The sequence below is a fragment of the Sander vitreus genome, chromosome 3, assembly GCF_031162955.1.
Source record: "Sander vitreus isolate 19-12246 chromosome 3, sanVit1, whole genome shotgun sequence".
Lineage (NCBI taxonomy): Eukaryota > Metazoa > Chordata > Actinopteri > Perciformes > Percidae > Sander > Sander vitreus.
This window is the reverse complement of record NC_135857.1, coordinates 7,812,057-7,830,500: the sequence shown is the minus strand read 5'-3', so window position 1 is coordinate 7,830,500 and position 18,444 is coordinate 7,812,057. Positions and strand designations below refer to the sequence as shown.

Here is an 18,444-nt window from a genome sequence, read left to right as displayed (position 1 = left end):
GGGGAGGGGTGCGCAATACACAGATGCATTCTGGGTTGGGCGCAGGCATGCTTTGTACTCATCATACATTCTTTTTTTCTGTTATTGAAATATGGGAATAGAAGTTCCCTTTCTCTGGCCATCCTATGTGATTTTTGTGAGTGGGCAATTTAAAGGATGTAAATAATTAAAAGAAGTTTGAGATAGATAGAGGTAAGTTGATAATGTACCTAATGCAGTTGGTAGAGTTACTAATGTGTCCTGTTCCTCTCATAGATTTGAAGCCCAGCCACCTCCAGGTCACCAGCAGGTCAAAAGCTACCGGAACTGGAACCCTCCTTTGCTCGGAAATCTCCCAGACGATTTTCTGCGGATCCTGCCACAGCAGTCGGACAGTATTAAGGTAAACATGTCGGCATACAGATGTTATAATGTGTGCATTTGGTTTCTTAGTTCTTCGTCAAAATATACTTAAATCTTAATTTAATCGAGTCACTCGAATGGCGGCAGCTGTAGCGCCTCCATCTTTTAAAATGCATTAGCCAAAGAGGGACATGCCTCCGCCTTTCGCGCTTTTACACTCAGTGACACCTTGACGAATGCCAGGGATGGGGAGAAGATAACGGTAAAAAGAGAATTAAAACGACAACACGACAGGCGACAGCAACAAGACCAAAGTTAATATTGGAGTGGCTTTTCCAAGATGGAAAGGGCTCATAAGGAGCAAGGATTTTAAAAGGGAAGCCAAAGTTGCCTGCTTTCTTCTCAAAAGGTAATTCTGCCTGTTTGTGTAACTTCAAAGTTTTATAGTTGCTTGGTTAACTCTAGCATGGTTGTGCATAACGCTAGAAAGACGACTAGGATACTTTTCCTCGCATCAATGATGAAAAAGGATTGTCTACCTTGTAACAAACTTAATCATATGTGTCGTGATTTCCCTGGCAGACAACTCACGTCATGTGTAGTTGTAGAACAGCTGTTTTATTGACATTGTTCATACTGCTCAGAGAAATATATTAAAAACACAAACCTCCGTTGCTTCTCTCCTACGCTGTAAATGTTACGTGTTTCAAATTGTGTAACTGGAGTAAGAAATGACTTTTGACTTGAGGTTCACTACTCTCAACTCTCCTAGATGAAATCCTGGAAAACAGAATCACGAAGTCAGTGAGTGTAAGAGCGAACCGCCATCTTCGTCTCCAAATCTCTCTTTATTACAAATTTCCCAAATCATGGTATAGAACATTCCCCTAGTGTAAACATGTTTCAGTGTCCATTTGTTAATTTCAATTTAAACACTTTTAATACAGTTTTCTCTACTCTCCACATATCGGTGGGCAACACCTCACAGAAATAATCATGTCTTTCAAAAATAAATATCACTCTTTCTTTAAAGTGCAATAATATCAAAAGGATAAATCATGTTTGAATGTATATAGATATATTTGTTTTCTTTTTAACTCCAGAAATCCACCATCATACTAATTAATAATGTGAATCATAAACCCTCGTTGGCTGTAAATGAATATTTAAATGGCTTTAAAGTCTAAACATGAATCATCATACACATAACTGTTCAACTTTTAAACACAGACCAGATACCTAACTGCTCCCCTTGAAGTTTTAAACATACCCCTCTTCTCTTAACACTAACAATCATTTATAGCCTGTCAGGATACCTTAAAAACCCGAAATACAGCATTACCAGGGAGTGACGACACCAGCACCCAGTATCACACATACAGGCACAACTGTTAACTAGCCGCTAGCGCCATTATTTACAAAACCAGTTTCCCGCGGTTATAAACGCGGCTCTTTAACTTGGCTTCACACATCAAAAACTCCATAACCAACTCATCACAGCTTCAATACACCACGTACACTTGAGGAGGAAACGGTTTCGTGTTCGAGTACCAACCTGGAAAACAGAATCACGAAGTCAGTGAGTGTAAGAGCGAACCGCCATCTTCGTCTCCAAATCTCTGTCTGAGAGACGAGGAAGGTGTCCGTCACCTGGGCACCGTGGTGTAACGATACCCGCACTTTGGTTCCACTTTCTTTGCTTCCCCCCCCCTACGTTAATATTGTCTTACACAATAAAAGTTGAAATTCTACTAAATGCTGCGCTGGTTATTGTGTTATCACATAAGGGTGTACCACTATTAATCTCATACAATATACAGAATAACGATAGCACTGATACTTTACTAACATTAGCTTGCATATGTTTGGGAACCTGATACCTGATGCTGATGATAGCAATGAAATGGTACCAAAATAATGTAAAACTATTATTACACTGGAAGGAACACACATGGACGAAGTTGTACTTCTTGGAAGGGAGTAGGAGTTAAAATGCGCTTGGAATGGGAGGGACTAGAAAGTAGTATTCAGTTGGTTGTCATATACAATTTCACCGCTAGATGGGATAAATTCTTACACAATGTAGCTTTAAAAAGGCTATAAGACAGTAGAGCTTAGATTGGGCCCAAAAAATCAAGCCCGACCCTACACGAGCCCGTGCACATTGCGTCCGAGCCCGGATCTGTTACCCCGGTGGGTAACCGATCAAGGCAGCAACATAATCGAAGCCCTGGAACCATATAGGAGACTTTCTTGTCTCGATCACCTAATTAATACTGTCTGTCCTTCGGCGCGGTCTGCATGCTGACGCACTGGCCGACAACAGTGCTGCAGATGGGGGAGACACGATGTAGCACAGTTTACCTCGCACTCAAGTGCAGGACATACACCCAGAGCTACGGGAGAAGCTGGAGAGACATAGCCTTCTCCCTACCAAATATGGCTAATAAAGTAATGATTTAAAAAAAAAAAAATGCTTGATCAAGGGTCTGGCCCGAGGATAGCGGCGGAAAATATCGGCTCGGGCAGAGAATCTAAACTCTATAAGACAGATTTCATATGGCCCTACATTAAGTCAGTGCTAAACACTAACTGGAGATTTGAAGGTGACTACGTCCAAGTTTCCAACCAAGCCATAAAAAAAAACTGTAGTTTAGAAAAAAAATCTTAAAATACATTAAACAATAATTCCCAGTGGCTGAGGCATGGTGGGGGCAACTTAGGCCCGGTGGGCTGCCAGGTTTGCAAATCCCTGGGGGAAAGCCAGCTCATTTATTGCCAAGAGGTCATTTATCTGGCTAGAGTCTACCACCTGGGCTGGATCCTGCAGCGGGGTCTTGTAAAAATTAAACTAAGAGCTCTGTTTTGCTGTGGAAGGTTTGAGAACTGTTTCTGTTTACACAAAATAAAGCTAATGACCGTCAATTGTCTTCTGTAAGTTTGACTTTATAAGACTTTGGACTCCAGGCATTCCAGTTTCCATTAATTTCCATCCATTACAGAAATCAGTTAGAACCATGCTTGAGTTGTGTAGTCCATTACAGTGAACCTCAAGTCTAAATTAATATTTATCAGTGTTATATTATGGTAATGTGGTTTGAGTGTTTAAGAGTGCAGATTGATTTGAGAGATCTGGAGTGCATTACCTGCACTGCATTAAAGTGCTCATATATTATGCTCATTTTCAGGTTCATAATTGTATTTAGAGGTTATATCAAAATAGGTTTACATGGTTTAATTTTCAAAAAACACCACATTTTTGGTGTACTACACATTGCTGCAGCTCCTCTTTTCACCCTGTGTGTTGAGCTCTCTGTTTTAGCTACGAGTGAGGCATCTCACTATTCAATCTTTGTTGGGAGTCGCACATGCGCAGTAGCTAGGTAAGGACTACTACCCAGTCAGAAGTAGAGTGTGCGGGCATGCCACACTAGCAGCTAGGCGAGCATTATAATGTGTGTTACATCGTGACGCACGTTTGTCACAGAAGTAAAGGCTGGGCGATAACGATCTCGATATGGGATCGCGATAACATTCAGGTCGATGACAATGATTAACTTTGGACGTATTTTACTCGATATGGATAGATCTAACAGCCTATCACACAGCAGAAATAAACTCCATTTCATAAGGTTGCGGTAATGCTCACCAAAAGTTGTTTGCCAACCACCAAAAAAATGTTCCAGCATTTATCTCGTCAATAGTAAACCAAGCCATATTTGCACAGTTAAATGTTACATTATGTTGTTCTATTTTTTTATGTAAATAAACTAAACTTGGCATAAAAAGTAAGGAAATTTGTGTTTGGTAGATTATTTCTCTGTGGTAACAATGCTTTTTGGCAATAAACTTATACTGTTGGAAAGCCTGTTTAGTTCCCTTTCAAATGGTGCCCCATTGTAAGGAACCTGCATTTGTGGGATGAGCAGCAGCGCTGAGTATGTGGGTTGCGCCCATGAAAAATTTGCCAAATCTTCTGCCAATGCCAAACAGCTTAATTTGCCATTGACTCGTTTGGTGGATTGGATGATTGACGTTTGTGAAATGAATAAATTGTTCAATTGCCAATATGTCTTGTTTCTTCAAACGGGAGCCTTAGTTGCGTGTGAAAGAACCATACACAGCCACAACAGCCTGGCACCACCTCCTCATGCTGGTCACCAGCCTGATCACACACTGCTGTGGGATGGCATCCCATTTTTCAACCAGCAGTCCTGACCTCAACCCCATTGAACACTTGTGGGATCAGCTTGGGCGTGCTGTTCGTGCCAAGTGACCAACACAACCATGTTGGCTGACTTGCGACAAAAGCGCCAACAACTTCGGAAAAAAACCCACAAAGGCAACACAAACTCAGAAAAAATTGTCCCAAAAAAACAAACGACAAAAACATTGAAAATGCGACAAAAACGTCCAAAAAGCAACAAACTTCAGGAAAAGCCCAGAACGGATTATTGGGTTGTAACCGTAACCCTAACCCTTACAAAAGTGACAAATGTCGTCCTGATGCTAACCAATCCCCTCTCCTATCTTTGCCTCAGCAGAGCTCCCAGAGCAGTCTTTCCCAGCCTTCATCCTCATCGTCTTCCTCCGTTTCTTCAATAAGCCAGTGGACCGCACCGTCTGGTTCTCTGTCTGGAGCCGCGGGGACCACCGGAGGTCCCGGTTTGACAAGCGGAGCTACCGAGCAAGACAAGAAGCTGAAGCAGTATCTGGAGGACGAGCGCATCGCCCTGTTCCTGCAGAACGAGGAGTTTATGAGAGAGCTGCAGCGCAACCGCGAGTTCCTCATCGCCTTGGAGAGAGGTAGGACTGTGGACAGTTGTTTATTTCACACAGAGAAATTCTGCCCATAATGTCAGCATAAAGGTGGTGGCAGTGTTATACACAGGATAATAGTCACTGGAAATAATGCCTAGATTGGAAACACTTGGTTGTGAGATATTTAACAGATATTATTGAGATCCTGACAAGTTCTTTTATAAGGTTGCTGTCGTGAAAGGTTCCCTGTGGAGTATTTGACCTGCACACTACACGCTCCTACTAGGCCTGTAACAATTATTACATAATTGTCTAATTGTACTTTTTTTTTTTTTTTTTTACATAATTGCTGTTTTTTGTTTAACCACAATTAATTGCTAACATTAGCTAAGGTCCTAAGGGGTATGACTGGCAATTGTTTTTGTTTAGATATGCCAAATTGTAATTTATAAAAGTGATTATTTGAGATAGATATAAAAAATTATTTTTTTATTTATTTTAGTTGTTGGCACTTGACCCTATACACATTCCTAGCAAAAAAATGACAAACTAACTGTATTTCTCCTGTATGTTTTGTGAGGAAGGAAATGCATTCAGCACATTGTTAAAGCTATAGTGCGTAGTTTCTGTCCCAATGAGGAATTCTAAGTAACAACAACAACACTGTCGGCATGTCCCCATGATACAAGCCTTCTGTGATCGTGCACGGTCAATTACGCACCAAAGCTTTAAATCTCAAGCTGCACATAATGGGTTTTAGTGAGTAACACTGAATGTAAACATAACTTTTGTTTACAAGAAAACTCCACAGGGCACCTTTTTAAAAGCCTTTGTTTTTTTTATGTGCTTTTATTGCCATGATTTGCCTTGATGCTCGAGTCCTATGCTTGTCTCTTTGGAATAACTTTTTTTGTCTAAGTAATGAAACTTAAATGTGACTACAAACCACACCCAGGGTTCGACATTAAGCGTGGCCACAAATGGTTACTGCGCGGTCCCCAAATATCCCCTGTAGGTGTGATCAGGTCAGGAGAATGAGACCGGAGAATGTAGCGTTCCTTTTAGCTCAATGGCGCTATCAGGAACGCCACGGTTACATCTTTCCCTGAAATTCATGATGTTGCAGTCCATACTCGTTTATGAACGGTGATCCGCAGCCAATCCATTTCGTTTCCCAGAGACTGTACATTGGCGAGGAAAATGCTCTCCTCCCCCGCCTTTTGTTTACCGTCTCTCGTTCACTCAATTTTGAGTTTGAAAACACAGTTCTTGATCAAATATAACCCTTTTTACCTCCCTAAAACCAACTAATGCTTGTGTGTTTTGAGTGCCGCAAGCTCCTCTGGCTCGCTCATCACTCAATCTTTCACACACTGGCTGGTACATAGTTATGCTCTCTGTGAACGTTTAATCACCTAAAAGATGATTATTTGAGTGTTAACAACAAAAAAAACTAGTTTTCAATTTAAATAAAAATTATACATTGTCATTCTGTTAGTCTTTTTATATATTGAAGTGTCCCAGTGGCTGTGTTAAGTTGCGTTAATAGTTTTGGATTGCTGATGTTTATTTTGTTTATTTCTTTGCTTTTCTTTACTTGGACAAAATGAATTCCATGTCTCCATTTTTCATACTCTTACATCCTTCAGCATATGACCAAGGCCCTTGCTTCCATTGTTTTAGTAGGTATATTTAGAGCAGGGTTTTACCCGGGTTTTAGAGCACACCACTTCCAGCGGTAAATTCTCATGGCTAATTATTATACGCGTCAATAACGTGATGTCATCGGCCCTCAGCAGAGACAGGAGGAAGGACTGATACTGACTGATGTCTGTGACAGATACATCTCTGGAATCTGCATTCTTTCTAAACTCCACTCAGTATTTAGATGTCAGGAATGTTATTTTATTGACATTTTGGATTGTTTCCAGTGAGATATTTTTATTTTATAATTTGCTGTTGTAAAGTTACTGTTGCTGCTCTAAAAACATAATTTAGCCTAGTTATTTTTAAAATCTTTCATTATAGTCCCGTTCTGAATTTAATAGGATGTATATGACTAAAATGCACACTTCAACATTCATCTAAGTAGGGCTGAACGATTTGAGGAATAAATCTTATAGCAATTTTTCTGCCAGATATTGTGATTTGCGATTTTATTTGTTTTTGTATTTTTTTTTTAGCTAATATTCACTGTGTAACAGATAAAACATGTCATGGAGCATTATAACATGATACACTATCAAAACGGCTCTATATTCTTATGCAGGGATGAGAACATGGATAAGAATTGCAGCAATAAGTGTTTTTCTTTTAATAAGCATGGAAGATTGAACAGTCAAACACATCACAAAAGCTTAAGTTATAATTAGGTTTAGGTATTGTTTGGGTTTTTTCCGATACCAGTCCTAAATATAAATATTTATAATGTATAAAATATAAAAAAGGAGCACAAAACGACAGTTGGTGACATTTAAGAACGGCTTGTTTATTGCTAAGGCCATATGTTTAAAATTAAACTATTGATTAATAATGTAATAACAATAACTTACAATGTCTTTATTTCACCAGTAAATTGCTGGTAAACAACAGAAACAAGCACCAGATGGGAAAAGGGTATTTTACAAACTTTGACTGCACCACAAGGCTGGCGAGTTTCAAGTAAACGCACCGTCTGTGTTGATTTTCCGACAACGGCAGCTTCTTGCAAACTGTTACATCCCGGTGTTGGAATCCTCTACAGGGAAATACAGTCACACTTTTCACTGCTTAACGTAAGCTGTCAGCATTTTAACCACTACTTTTCCGTAAACCGAAATGTCCGATCATCCTCAGTTCAGCAGCAGCATCTACATATTACACCTTCTACCATAATGTTTAATAAAGTAATGCAAAATAAATGAAAACTCCACTGAAAATAGGACATTTCTGGAAACAATCTGTGATATGTAACATTATCCCAGCATTTTATCTTATGAAAAAAAAAACGTAAATATAATAATGAAAAGAGGAATAAAAAATGTTAAACCAAATGTAACTCCAAACATTCAACAAAATATTTTAGGAGCTGGTTTTATTTTCCACTACAGTGAAATGTTTGTGTCAGCTGTGGAAATTCTACCTTTCTATCGCTTCTGATATTCAGGCAAGATAGATTAGACGGGATTGGTGATAAGCACAAGTCTTGCCTTGGCTGCTATGGTGCAACACTGCAAAGCTTAAAAGTATGTTCCCCTGTCATTTAGACACTGGACATGGAGGAATTGTACCATTTATACCAGAGCTCATCACATCCTGATTCCTCACATCAGTGGTCATAACATCTGCTCTCTGTTTTTAGATCGCTTGAAGTATGAATCAAAGAAATCAAAGTCCAATCATTCATCTAGCATGGAGAATTCCACAGGTAGATATCACTCATCAAGCTTCCTCTGCCAAGCTATTTGCAACTGTGTCTTTTGCACACTGAATTCTACTGAATGTCTGTGTGTGTTTGTGTGTGTGTTTGTGTCTATGCATTCACTGTGATATTTGTTGATTGTGTCAAGGATTTGTTCTCCCAACATCATACTATAAATGCTTCTACAGTTGTGTTTTGTGTGCCAGCACTTGAGTGTACAGTGGGGTAGTGTTGCTGTGTCTGTGTGCAGGAGAACCGTACTCTGCAGCTTCAATGGAGGCAGTGTCAGATGACGCCCTGTTCAGAGACAAACTCAAACACATGGGCAAATGTAAGTCTCCCCCGATTTTACAATCCGACTGATATTTCACAAATGATTGCATTATCCTTTTTTTCTCAGGGTTCCTGCGGGGTCTTAAAAAAAAAAAAAAGTCTTAAATTCAATATTCTAAAAATAAGGCCTTAAAAGTCTTATATTTCACAAAGTATTACATTTCGCTTACAAAGGTCTTAAATCATCTCTTGTCCTTTTGTAGGATGAAATAAATACCGTAACGTCATAAATAAATGCTTTGTGTGTGACTTTACAATATACTCCGTTTGTGACTTGGATGTACAGTAATTGAACAGTACAGGTACTGTTTACGTCAGTGTTTTTCTTTACGCTCTTGACCGTGGAGTGTGCACAGACGCGGGGTGCGCAACACATGGATGTATAACAATAACAACAGCGTAACATGGCGTTTTATCATAAATCCATCCATGGTGAGCAAGCTCTGGCCCTAAACATCTAAGCTCGGGCGAAAATCTATCAGTTGTCAGGAAAGAAAACGAAACGTCTCGCACCGTGCTACTAACAAGCTAACGTTTGCTCATCGGTTAGAATGGGCAAGTGTCTGAAGGTCTGGCCAGAGATGCGGGCCAGTTGGCGGACGAGGCCGAGAGCAATGGGGCTGAGGTTAGCACAACAAGCCGAACGGCGTGCGAGTCAGTCTAGCGCTAATGAAACGGCGGAGCTGGAAGACCGCCTGCAAGTTCCTGATCGGGCTAGCAACGGCGAGAGGCTTGTGTATAAGACGATGACGGTGTCGGCGGTGCTCCACCTTTTGTAGGGTATGTTTGAAATGCAGCCAACATGCTAACGCACATTTGACGGCATCACCAAGATGTGCCGATCATCAAGATGTGCTGATCACCGGGATGCGAACAAAAACAGACCGGAGCCAAATTCTTTATCCCCAGCTGCCTTCAGACGCAAAAGCAGAACAGGATGAAACAATCCTTGAAGCAATTGGCATTTACATTGGTATATTATATATTATCATATCTTGCCAAGGTGGAACTAATTGTGACACCTCATAATGCACACGTTTTATTTTTTATCATCTTATTTATATTGTTTTCAAGTTTCATAGCATAAGAGCTCTTCATGCAACAAATACTTTGTGAATAGAGTACAAACACGCCTTACAAAGCTATTGTGAACTAAATATGATTGAGTATTACCATGTTTTATTAAATACAGGTGACAATACTTAGTAAATCATTCTATTCTCAAGCCTAAAATCCACACAGATTTTTCCATTTAATGGCCATGAAGTTGGCATTACATTTAATCCTAGGTGGTATTAAAAAGGTCTTTTAAAAATGTCTTAAATTGAACTTGAAGAATCCTGGGGGTACCCTGTTTAAGGTCTTTGTCTGTTTGTAGTTAATGACCTAGGATGTTTTCTCTCCTCCAGCAACAAGAAAGAAGCTGTTTGAAATTGCCAGAACGTTCTCAGAAAAGACGAAGCGGAGAAAGTCAAAAAGGAGGATGCTCCTGAAGCACCATTCGTATCCTTTGCTTAACCTTGGTCACATTATCTGGCTTAGCAATTATCATTTGTAAGAGAGTAAAGTAGCCAGATCTTATTTATTTACCATTTTACACTAGAACTGCCGGACTCTTTAGGGGTACTATAACCGCGAAGCCCGACGCGTCCGTGTCCTTTTGTTTGGCTGCTGATTTCTGTGAGTCCATACATTGTGAGAGTGATCGGGCTTGCAGAGGCCAGGGTTTTGGTGTTCTTAACTAAGCTCCTCACAGATTGGGCACCGCCAACTCTACAGCTAATCTCCTCGACGATGTAGAGGGAAACCCCTGTGGTAAGAAGTGCATTTCACCCACACAATGTAAAACCTTTAGCTTGCTTTGTCCCCATGTTACAATGCAGTGGGTCCAAATATTCCCTCAAACATCCCGTCACGGGCCCATACATAAAAACACTGCCCCATAGTGTTACTAATTTTTACTACTGGCTGTGGGCAGGTGTGGTGTCCTGTTTTCTGTCTTACCTCTATTTTCCACCGGGCGCGTCTGCGCTGCGTTCTGGAGGCGAGCAATCACAGCCGTACAAGTCAATGTTTGATATTCCACCAGCAGCGCCACGGCCGTCCCAGAAGCGTGCATGAAGCGGCTCTCCGCTCCGGTAAAGATATTTTCACGTGAGTGCGTTCAGACAGCCGGGCAGGAAGAGAAACGGCGAGACTATCCAGTTAATTTATCAAACCCCCCCCCCCCCCAATATCACATACAGTATGTCTTGTCTAAAACGCCACGGACAACGAGAGATTCATCTTGGAAAAACATAATGGACATCACAGATCTTTTCCATCAAGACAACGCCAGAAAGGAGAAGACATGGAGTTTAACTGAAGTAGTGCTTGCAGTGCTAGGTAGATACTAGCTTAATAAACACGTGTGATTGTTCTGTAAAGTTCTCGTAGAGACGATAAAATCTGCGAGTCAGGCAGCAAGACGCTCCGCTTCTGAGACGCTCCCGGCGTGGTATGGCGCGTGGCGGAGGGAACAAAAACCGGAACGCAGCACAGACGCGCCCAGTGGGGAATCGAAGTTAGGCTGAAGTAATGTGCATCTTTTTTGAGATTTGATCTGGTACCGGGGGAAAAAAAAGAAATTCAAATAATAAAATCCAACTTTATGGTCTAAAGTTCTTTCCACGTCCTTTTGCGCTTTGAATATCTTCAACAAATTTAAATAAACATGGCGTCGTTGTTGGAGAGCCACATATAACTGTGTTCATATGTTTTTGTGTGTGTGTGTCCAGAGGATGGTCAGCCCAGAAGAGCAAAAACTCAGGAAGAGAAAGAACAACGCAATGAGCCAATAATATGGTAAGGTACTCCGCAGTCCTTCCAGGGTGGGCTATAAGTGAGTCCTGTTGTAAAGACTATGTTGTAACTAGGGCTGTATATCTCTGCAATTGCGATTATTCTGACTGATATTGCGGTTATGCGATATGAGTCATGATACTGGAGGGAATAATCATTCTAATTTTCATTGAAAATTTTCATTGATTATTTATAGTGTGATTTATGAGAGGATCTGTCCCAAACAAAGATGTTTTCTTTAGTCTGTAGGATGGGATGTGTAGGCCGGGACATCTCTGCAGCACCACAATGCTTCATTCAGAATGGTTTGACACACATTTTGCCGTTAACAAATATTGTAAACTGCATCCAACTATCCTCAAACATATGTAAGCAATACATGATCTACAAGAGGTTGCGGTCTCATCTTTTGGGTTAGAGTGGAAGGCTAAATCAAAGAGGGAAGAGAGGTGTTTGTTACATCGAACTGGATCAGGAAAAAAAAGATTTCCCTGGGATCTGTCAGGAAGCAACAATCTGGTTGAATAGTTGTAATAATACAACTTTCTCATTTTGTCTAAGCTTCAAAGCTACTCTGTTTGCTGCCATTAAGATAAGTAGTTTCTCCTAATTCAGTTCTAGTTCAATATGCGTTTTTTTTCGATGATTGATGTCCTACTATCTGAAAAACATTGTTGATGCTCCAGCGCTTCTAGTTGTGCTTCTCAAGTATGAAGACTTGCGCCGGTGTGAAAGTGTTCAAACCGGTTTGATATCAAGCCAAACACTGGACCGGTATACTGAATTTTACCACTAGGTGTCGCACTTGTCTCAGCCACCCCTGAGTGAGACTGATGAGAGATTGGAGCGACTCCAGACCCCAAGGTGGCTGTAATCAAGGGTGTAACTTCAGGTTCAACATTGCAGGGGTTGAAATTTCCAACTATCTAGGGAGATCCCGGCACAAAAACATTGTTAAAAAAAAAAAAACTCTTAAAAAGAAACAAAAACCTCAAAAAGTTATGGACAAAAAAGCTCAACATCAAAAGGCGCAAAAAACTTTGGAAAAAGCACCAAAAACATTGAAATAAAAAAAAATAAAAACTCAAAGGTGACAAAAACATGAAAAAAAGCGCCATAAATCTAAAAAAAAGCACACCAAAAACTTCGGAAAAAGCCCAGAATGGATTATTGGGGCAGGGATTATCATAGTCCATCCATAGTGCTGATGTCAGCTACTTTTGAATATGCCAGAAGGTGTCAAATTGACAAATAAGGCTGAAACGATTCCTCGAGTAATTAGATTTACTAAAAATCCTCGATGCAAAATGATTTGCCTCAAAACTTCGTTTTAATAAATGTTACCAACGGTGTATCGCTCACGGTGTTTCCACACGGAGGATTATTACTGTCGCACACCGGGCTGACGTTGCTGGCGACACATGCCATGAAGACTGATTACAAAATGAAGAGAGAGCGTTAAGGGGCTAAGAGAAGAGACAGGCTGGAGAAAACGACAGAAAGTGTCCAAAGTTTGGAATCGGTTCAAACGTAGTTAAAACGAAAACTCTGTACAGTGTGTCTACTGCAAACTCGAACTATCTTACCACGATAATGGCACAACGTCAGCGGTTCAGCATCTCAACAGAAAACGTTGAGTCTAACTTAATCATCCATTCCACGAAGCGGACCCGACAAAAGTAAATCAGAGTCGTATGGACGATGAAACTACACCAAACACGACAACTTCCAAAATCAAAGACAAGAAAATACGTAGCGGTGACCACAATTTGATCTAAAGAGCCGACTTGTTGACTATCCCTTCAGAAAAACAGCTGATTGTTGCGCACCATTTTCTCTCACTCTCTCTCTTCACGGAGAAACGGCTGATCAATGATCTACTAGCATAAGTGTAACAGAGCTGTATAGCATTGTAATCAAATATATAAATGAAAATAGGTTGAGTATAATATTTACGATATAGGCCTGTACACAGATCAGTTTCAGGTTGAAACTTGAGAAGTTAAGTTGCACAACTTAAGGTCATGTTTATGTATGTTTTTAATGTATGCCTTAGTTTGAGGTTGTCATTGCATTTCAGAAAATGTTTTCGTTAAAAACAATGTAATATGCCACTTAAATGCACTTAATGTTTAGTTTTTTGAGAGATGATAAACCAAACTATTGTATATTATTGCTCTTCAATTAAACAAAAGTATTTCTTATCTGATTAATCGATGGAATAATTGGTAGAATACTTGATTACTAAAATGATCAATAGCTGCAGCCCTAGTGACAAATGCCGGTTCAACCGGTTAGCATGAAATCAAACCGGTTTAGCCTCGTATACCGGACTGAACTGGTGAAACCAGAAAATCAACCCTCTACAAGTATGAACATTGTTGAGTTTGGTCTTGGTTTAAGAAGAAGATATAGTGATGTATCTCTTTTTAGAGAAAAAAATGGAATTAAATAGTTTTGGGGGTCAGAGACTGAGATGAATGCAACCTTCCTTCCAGCAATAATTGTCTTTATCATGGAAATGCTTCAAAAACTTTCTAAGCTGGTTAAAGACAGAGAGCCTTTCAATACTACCAAAGATCCTCTAGTATTTGGGTGAAATGAGGCTGCAACATAAAGAGTCCTATTAGAGCAACGTGACGCATTACATTTCCAATGCGATTCTTGGATAAATCCGACATCCACAAGTGATGTCTGTGCGAAAAGGCTAAACAGACCACCTGTTTTTGCGTTTTAAGCCCGCTAGCACTGTGTGTGATTGTCGTGGAGGAAGAACGAGTCTTGGTTGTGTCATCAGATAATGTGAGAACAACAAAAAGGTAATAAACATAATCTCTGTGAAGTGGAAATAAAGAAACTGTGAAGTTATAATTCACTTCTTATCCCCTATCCTCAAGTAGCACGAGAAAAACACCAAATGTCTGTAACGTTATCCTTTAGTGTTACTATTTTAAGACACATGACCCTAAATAAGCACAGTCATGCCGTCCGTCGGTGGGGGGGGGGGTAGCAGGTCACATAGCAGGGATATACGTCATCTGAAAGCTGGAACCTGAAGATTAATTTGAGAAGTATCTCTTTCTACCCCTCTGCTTTCTTCCTCTCAACAAAGCTTGAAATAAATATGGCCTACCTCACTTTTAAATGAGGCACAGACCCTAATCATTCAGACTCTCTTCTGGGTTTCAGATCGCCCTACGCTGCACCATATCAGGGTTACCGTGGCGACGGCAGCATGACCTATGGGTGGCGGCCTTGCAGCTCTTCCTGTCTCCACCTGCTCAAACCCCCCCCGCCCACCCTAATCCAAACCAGCCGATGTAAAGGCTCAGCAGTGAGTTGTTTCCCCCTCCTTCCCAGGGAGACGAACCGGACTGTTCGCAACACTGGCCCGACTGTCTATAGAAGCATTATCTCTGTATTATAACACTTTAATATATCATTTTAAATGTAAAGGAAATGCATTAGTCCTTCCCAGTATTTGTTAACTGCTTCCTGTAATCCCCTGAGAGGAACACTAGCGTAGTGATGATCTTGCCATATGAACCTTTTTATTACTTCTCCAGACTGTATGTTTCTGATTGGTGTACCTCAGGCTTGGCATTTCGGATCCAAAGTGTGCACATGCTCCTTTATATACACTAAACCATGAAGAGCTTTTTTACCATGTTTTCTTAATCCAATTGTAATATTCAGCTGTTTTTGAACATCAGGGGTTATGTAAAGTTCTTATGTGCCAGAATATTGTGGCCATCAAAGCTGTTGCTGCCCAAACTTCAACACTTGGCCACTGTAACTGATTGATCACATTTGAAAGAGTGTTTTTAGAAAGCATGTTTGGAGCAGTTCGCTTGAAAGGCTGCAGCGTTTGGAGCAGCGTACTAGTTTGCTTTGTTTGGCAAGGTGAAAACGCGGTCATTCAATCAGTTGTAGCAGTACTAACGGCACTTCGGCCGAGACATTAAACCGCGATGACAAAGTAAATGATTATGTGAACTTGCTTACAGAGTTTCAACAGACTGGTAATAAATAACTCAAGTCCGGTCGAGGTCTAAAGGCAAAAGTTCGCATGAAAAGTGACCGAAGTAGTTGTGTGAAAAATGAAAAGAGGGAGAAGTTAAAACTGTAAGGCTGACAGTGGGATTCAGTTTTGGAGAGAATTTGTCAGATGTAGCCCACCCAGTGCCGTCATAGGAAAGGTGTGTTTGGAGGCGATGTCAGACACTGGTTGACTGTTCACTAAGAACACTTGGTCTGAAGCCTACTGAGGCCTTTAGAGTAGGAAAGTCAGTTTTCTATGCTACATAACCTATGATCGCAAATCAATCCATTTCTTCAATTGCTTTCCTACACAGCAATACCAAAGCTTTGATGAAAATGAAACCGAGCACGTTGCCGAATGTGTTTGATTACCTTCCTCCAATTTTAATATCAAGGTTACACTTTGTAACGCCAGCAAACCAGTGGTGGCCTGTAAGGTAGGAAAATGCATTTAAATCTCTTTTTTAAAAAGCAATGCCTTTGGTTGCGTACTCGAACAAACACAATTTTTTTCCGTGTTCTCAGGGTGGGAAGCCAGTGAAGGGGTCTCGGCTCTGTGGCTGCACCAGTGACTCCTGCTGGTTGGTTAGGGTAGTCGCACCATGGGGAGTGAAACGCGGGGAAGCTTGAACCTCAACACGTTCTCTTGAACGGGTTCATAATATATCGTACCAAAACTTATCCACACCATGGTATCTTTTGAAATTAGGCGAACGCCGGCACGTGACGCTGGCTACGGAGCTACAGTAAGCAGTCGGTCCTATCAGCGGCCGGTGCTATATGAGTTTTGCCGACAAAAAGTGAACGTCATGCGGCGACGACTCATTTAAATTTAGGAAGAAGATCGTGGTTTGGATTAAAGCTTGTGCTTAACAATAGTGCGTAACTTTTTGATATTAATGAACGTCCATTACATTCAAGCCATTGCCAAATGTGTTGCTACAAAGCAAATTAAATCAGCTGCACACCACTCTCTCTGTATTTCTCAGTATGACTATGTTCAGAGAACGGTGTCGTCCGGTGACTTTCGCGCGCAGAAAATTGAGTGAAGATAATTACCTCTTCTGAAGAGTCATGGTTTTTTTAATCCTCTGTCTCCTCCTTGATTACAAGTAAATGTGTGTGGGGGGCAGCGGTGGTGCATGATCACGGGGAAGCGCTGACATTGTTGAGATAAACCTTTTATTGTCTCCTATAGGAGAAATTCATCTTGGGCATTGTTGTTGTCATTACTTAGAATTCCTCATGGGGGAGACAGAAACTACGCACTATAGCTTTAAAAGACTCCCAGGGAATGAACGCACGTTACCTGGGTGAAGGTCTTGTGTTTTCCACGGGAAGTGAACTCCGCTCCCTGGCTTGAAAGAGCTGCGTGTTATGACCCATCCACCCGACCTCCTCCCTACGCGCTCCACAGTGTTCTTAGACAGCAGCAATAAATACGTGGAATCCATTGGGAATTACAGTGCTTTTACTAGCTACATGTAAGAGTGGTTCATGAGAACAGCCTGACCCCACACGCGTGTTACACCCCCATGGTGAAGCCTATTGCTGGCAGGTTAAAGAAACAGGTGGAGACACCATGTGTCCCAGAGGTAGCACATGTTTGTCTGCAACCATCCTCCGGACAACATTCCAGATAATGGCGAGGTTCAAAGGGAATTGGGCACTCCAATCCAAGATGTCAACATCTACCTCCTCATCCCCATAAACCCCTGCATTTTTTATGGTCATGTCCTGTTGATTAGGATTATTTTTTTCAGTCCTGCCACACCCAGAGATGTCTCAGAACTGCATTTTTGGGGCACCACTGTAAAAAAAATAAAAAAAATAAAATAAATGGCATTGTTCTCATCTTGCCTGTTGAACCAAACTAGGCTGACTCCAGTGCTCTAGACATGCTCCATTCACTGCTTCACTCAAACTTTGCTAATATTCTGCCAGGTTTCTGGAACTCTTGCATTAAACCTAAAGAGATGTTTGCAAGATGTTCTGGAAATAAGAAATATCACCCAGAATCCTTTGCCATGTCTGAGATTGTCTTGTGGTCTTTAAGTGAATCCTGTATTTTGTTGATCCACTTCTTGAGAGAAGGGGAACGTATTTCTAAACTCAATGTTATTACTGTAATGGCATCATGGTGGGACATGAGATAATCCATTGTGATTTCCACTAAATGGTGGATAGTCTCCTGTAGTCTCCTGTAGAGACTGATAGGATGCAGATGAAAGTAAAGACTGAAGTCTGACAAAATGGAAACGGAGATGACCCCTTTTTACTGCTCTTTCCATGTGTATGTGTAGGTTTGAAGCATGGATTAAAGAAGTAGTAAACGTCTGATGTAACCTGTGTGAACAGAAGGTGTTAGGAGAGGACAGATTAGAGCAGTGAAATCAACTTTTTCTCCCTTTGTGCATAATGTTTTAGGACTTCAGAAAATCTCCACAAATGAACCTTTCTGGATTTTTCCTCAATTTTGTGTTATCTATCCCCTTTTGATTAAACTACTTAAATGTGCTCTTTGCTTATTTAGTGATGAGCAAGGTTTGGATGTCTGACATGATTTTAAATAAGGGCCATTGCAGTGTTGATGCATGTTTTAGACCATTTACTATAAGTCATGTATTCATGATGATACTTTTAAAGCTCTATCAATATTTTTATATAAACAATGTTCAAATGACACTTGCTAGCTAAGTACTAAGTACATTTACTTCAGTACTGTA

At 40.7% G+C, this 18,444-nt stretch overlaps 1 protein-coding gene across 4 annotated transcripts in view; it reads left to right on the top strand.

Annotated features, from left to right (window-relative positions):
* Positions 1 to 18,180, top strand: part of cuedc1b (CUE domain containing 1b) — a 31,063-nt gene extending 12,883 nt beyond the window's left edge. For 3 of the 4 annotated variants that reach the window (XM_078245843.1, XM_078245844.1, XM_078245845.1), the window contains exons 4-11: positions 256 to 382; positions 4,884 to 5,148; positions 8,444 to 8,509; positions 8,754 to 8,834; positions 10,246 to 10,339; positions 10,593 to 10,651; positions 11,614 to 11,680; positions 14,867 to 18,180. In XM_078245843.1, coding sequence (XP_078101969.1) covers positions 256 to 382; positions 4,884 to 5,148; positions 8,444 to 8,509; positions 8,754 to 8,834; positions 10,246 to 10,339; positions 10,593 to 10,651; positions 11,614 to 11,680; position 14,867 — 760 coding nt within the window. In that variant the 3' untranslated portion in view covers positions 14,868 to 18,180. The remainder of the gene's footprint in view (positions 1 to 255; positions 383 to 4,883; positions 5,149 to 8,443; positions 8,510 to 8,753; positions 8,835 to 10,245; positions 10,340 to 10,592; positions 10,652 to 11,613; positions 11,681 to 14,866) is intronic. The other variant, XM_078245846.1, reaches the window with a different exon arrangement.
* Positions 18,181 to 18,444: the final 264 nt, after the last annotated feature.